The sequence below is a fragment of the Marmota marmota genome, unplaced genomic scaffold, assembly GCF_001458135.2.
Source record: "Marmota marmota marmota unplaced genomic scaffold, marMar, whole genome shotgun sequence".
NCBI lineage: Eukaryota > Metazoa > Chordata > Mammalia > Rodentia > Sciuridae > Marmota > Marmota marmota.
Window position 1 is genome coordinate 36,835 of NW_026000137.1, and position 4,132 is coordinate 40,966.

General features: G+C 59.1%; 1 protein-coding gene across 1 annotated transcript in view; it reads left to right on the forward strand.

Annotated features, from left to right (window-relative positions):
- Mnx1 (motor neuron and pancreas homeobox 1) overlaps positions 1–680 on the forward strand; it is a gene marked incomplete at its 5' end in the record, with an annotated part of 4,998 nt that extends 4,318 nt beyond the window's left edge. Inside the window, one exon of the mRNA XM_048785396.1 lies at positions 8–680. Within this exon, the coding sequence (XP_048641353.1) occupies positions 8–232 (225 nt within the window). The remainder of the gene's footprint in view (positions 1–7) is intronic.
- Between the last annotated feature and the right edge of the window lie 3,452 nt (positions 681–4,132).

Here is a 4,132-nt window from a genome sequence, read left to right on the forward strand (position 1 = left end):
GGAGAAGGGCGAGGAGGAGGCGCTGGGGCCGCCGGCGTCTGGGGACAAGGCCAGCGGCCGTCGCCTGCGGGACTTAAGGGACAGTGACCCCGAGGAGGACGAGGACGAGGACGACGAGGACCATTTCCCCTACAGCAACGGCGCCAGCGCCCACACCGTCTCCTCCGACTGCTCCTCGGAGGAGGACTCGCCGCCCCCGCGGCCGGGCGGACACCAGCCCCCGCCCCAGTAGGAGTCCGCGGCCGGCGCCCACCCTCCTCGGACCAGCCGTCCGTCTGCGCGGGGCCTGGGGCTTCTGACAGCGCTAGAGAGACGGGCGGCTCCAGCTGGGACCGTGGTTGTGTTAATTTGGGGTAGTGTTGGCGGGAGGTGTTTGGGAGGCCTCCCGTCTTCCCGCGTCTGAGAAGGCGGAAACCGACAGTGTTAAATGACCTCTGAAACTTGAAACCTTCTCTGGAAATGCCATTCTGATGAGTATTGGAAAGGGTTTTATGCTTATGTATCTTATGGGGAGAAATGTGTGCCATGAGCAAACTGCTGGAAATTTCAGAACTGTACTGTCTTTATTTTTGTATATTGTATTTATATATAAAGAAAGAACCGTCTACTTATGCATGCTAAATTATTATTTAGCTTCTCCCATCGCCCAGGATGGAATGTAAAATAAAATGGTTTTCTACTTGATAAGCGTGCAGATCTTTGGGGCAGTCTCACTGCTACGGTTGCGGGGAGGGGGAGGGTTTCTACCCCAGGACTGACTGACAGCAGAGTGTGTGAATCGGAAGCACAGTGGCTGTCAGGTCCACCTCAGCACCTGAGACCCAGTGGAACCTGACTCTGGTGGCGAGTGGGCGGGAGGGGTGTCCCAGGAGTGAAGTGTTGGTAAAGTTCCGAGGCCAGGTGTCAGAGCGCTGGTGCTGATTCACACCTGTCCCTGGCACGTCTGGATGTGTGTACTACCCTATTCCCTTGGTGGTTCAGAAATGAAAATACACTGAATGTTTTGGAAAAGAAGCTTCAAACGATAGACTGTGGTACATGGGGGTCTGCCCAGCCCTAGGCACTACCGAAGCATATTTCCCAGAATGCTCTGATTTGAGCGGCGCCTCTCTTTCTCCTCCACCCCGGCCTTCGCTGCAGGCAGACCGTTTTGTGCTGGCCTGGAACAGTTTTCCTGGATCTGTGCGAATGTCCGAGAGGGCAGCAGCAGGCTGCAAGAATGCTGCTCGTCAGGGCTGCAATGGCTCTGGGTTAATAAACCCTGCAATGTGTGCCATCAATCAAGGGCCAGCGGCCCGCTGGCCATGTGCGGCACACATGCGGGCGCAAGCCGCGGCCCACGGGACCTTGCGCTGTCCCTCCCCGCCTGGGCGCGCAGGCCGGCCGCCCAGCGGACCCTGCCGGTACTCGGTTCCTGCTGCTGACCCTGTGGGCTCATCCAGGGATGCCGCAGGAGCCTTCCTTCTGTGGGTCACTTTCTCACCTGGGCCTGGGCCGCAGCCCCTCCCGCCTCTCCCTGCCCTTTCCCAGCTGATGAATGAGTTCAGAGGGCCTGGCGTTTCATTTGGGTGATTACCGCGGGGTGCACGGGGCACTCAGTACCTCAGAGCCGGGCGAGATTAATATCCTCCCTGGCAGCTCATTATCACCCCGGGCTTCTGCGTCCCACCCGACGGCGGGGCGGGGCGGGGGTGAGGACAGCGAGCCAGGCCGAGCCGCTGCTGCACGCACGCGCCAGGCCGCGGGGCTTCGGCTGCCTTGGGGTCCACAGTCGCTTTGGGGGACTGGGTTTGCGACTGGTGGAGAAGGTTGAGGGCCCGCGGAAATGGAGTGGGAAAGTCAGAGGGGAGCGGAGGGGAGAGGGCGGACGTCTTTGGGGGTTAAAAACGGCAACCTGTACACGTCTCCGTTAATCTCTACCACATTGGCAGGTCAGCCTGAAGCGGCTGCACATCTGGGGGTTATTTCCCCCCAGCTCAGCCCGCCCGGCTTCACTCCGCGCCGCCCCCAACCCAGAGAAGCCAGGGAAGGGGGGCCGGGCTTAGAAAGTGGTTTAACATCCGGCCCTGGGACCCCGGGCGGGGGTCCCAGCCAAGGTTTTGTCCCTCTACCCCAAGGCAAGAGCGGCCCTGGAGGGAGATGGGTCGCCAAGCCCCCGCCCGTCCTCCTGCCGAGCAAGGCCCGGTTTGGCGCGGGGACCGGCCAGCGGCCCAGCTCCTGCAGCCCGCGGCTTTAATCGCGGCGGAATTTATCTCGCTAATAAATTTAATGATCAATTCGTTCTTGTCACAGTAGCTCTTCCCCAAATCAATTATAGCAAATTTAAATATAATCACTGGCTCGTCCTCACCCACTCCGGGCACGGCGCACAATTCATTCCGCCTAATGAACGCCGCCGGCCCTGCTCCGCCTAGCTCCAGGGCGCGCCCCCATCCAGGCACCGCGGGCCGCGTCCCGACCTGGCTGGGCCCGGGGCGGGCCGCCTCCGTACCTGGCCTCCGACCTCGAACCGCACCGCGCCTCGGGATGGCCCCGCGCTCAGGGAGGTCTCTGCAGCCCCACGGCGGCTCCCCGACCGAGCCATCCGGTCTAGGCCTAGGGAGCCCCGAGGGCGGGGATTCCAGGCTTTGTTCCCAGGCCGCCCCACCGCCCCTCGGAAGCCCTGCGGCCCCTGGGTCCGTGGACTGTGCGGTCTCTCTCCACCCTAGACGCCAGCCCAGTGCGCTGCCTTGGCACTGAGATGCGGGGCCTGGAGTCCTATGGAAGGCACTGTCCAATGCTGACCCAACCAGGGGAACCCCAGCCCGGACCCCTGCCCGAGGAAGGGACCGACCTATTGGTACAGGGTTTTGTTGTTGTTTGTTAGTTTTGTTTTTGTTTTTTTATTCTCATGAGAGGTTCTAACAACAGTATGTGGGTAAAGTCCTCCTAACTGGAGAGATCATCTACAGGTCCCCTCCAGACGGTGCAGGGTCACCCTCCTGCCCAGCCCCTGGTGAGAGGACAATAGAAAGTAGAGGAGATGGCCACAGTCCTGCCCTGCTACTCAGGCCCCAGGTGGCAGTCAGCTTGGAAAGAGGACTGAGGCTGTGACCCCAAAACCCAGACAACAAAAGCAAAAATAGACAAATGCAACTACATCAAACTGGACAACCTCTGTGCCACGGAGGGCAGCCCAGGGAGGAAGAGAGCATCTGCAAACCACATCCCTGTGATGATTGGCATGGAGACTGAAGAACTACCACAGCAAAACCAAAGGATGCGGCTTCACCCAGCACCCAAGAGGAGAGAGACATTTCTTCAAAGACCCACAAATGCCAAAGAGAGTAGGAAGAGATGGTCACCAGGGAAGAGACAATCAAAACCGCTGAGATCCCACCTCAGGAATTCATTAGGGTGGCCAATTAAAAAACAACAACAACAACAACAAACAATGACACACAATAACAAGTATTTCAAAGATTTGGGGAAATCGGAGCCTTGGTGTACTTATTGGTGAGAATGTAAAATGTGTAAAATGGAGCAGCCCTTAAGGAAAACAATATAGAGGTGTCTCAAAAACTGAAAAATAGAACCATCCTATGGTCGGGCAGTGAGCAGTCCCGGTTCTGGTATATATCCAAAAGAACTGACGTCAGACTCCTGGAGGAACGGTCAGGTCGCCACAGCGCTGCACACAATGGCCGTCAGCAGGTGGGCAGGTTGGTAGATGTGCACAGGGGAGCAGATTCCGCTTTAACTGAAGGAACACTTGTCACAAAGTAAGCCACCACCCGGAGGAGTGCGAGGACGTCGTGCGAAGCGAAACCAGCCAGTCCCAGATCAATGCTGCCTTTCAGAGCGGCGTCCAACCCCTGGAGAGTGGAAGGGTGGCCGCCAGGGGCCCTGCGGAGGGGATGGGGAGCTGGTGTTGAGTGGGGCGTGGGCAGGCGGCAGGCTCCGGGATCTGGGGCCCACCGGGCAGCTTATAGTCAGCCCGCGCTGGGCGCCTGAAAACGGCCACTGCGGTTTTCTTTCTTCCTTTCTTTTTCATTTTCTCCCCCCACACCCCCAGCAGCGCTGGGGCACGACGCCCGGGGCCGAGCTAGGGTCCCAGTCCTCCAGCAGGGTTTTCCGTCCCCCGTCCCCTCCC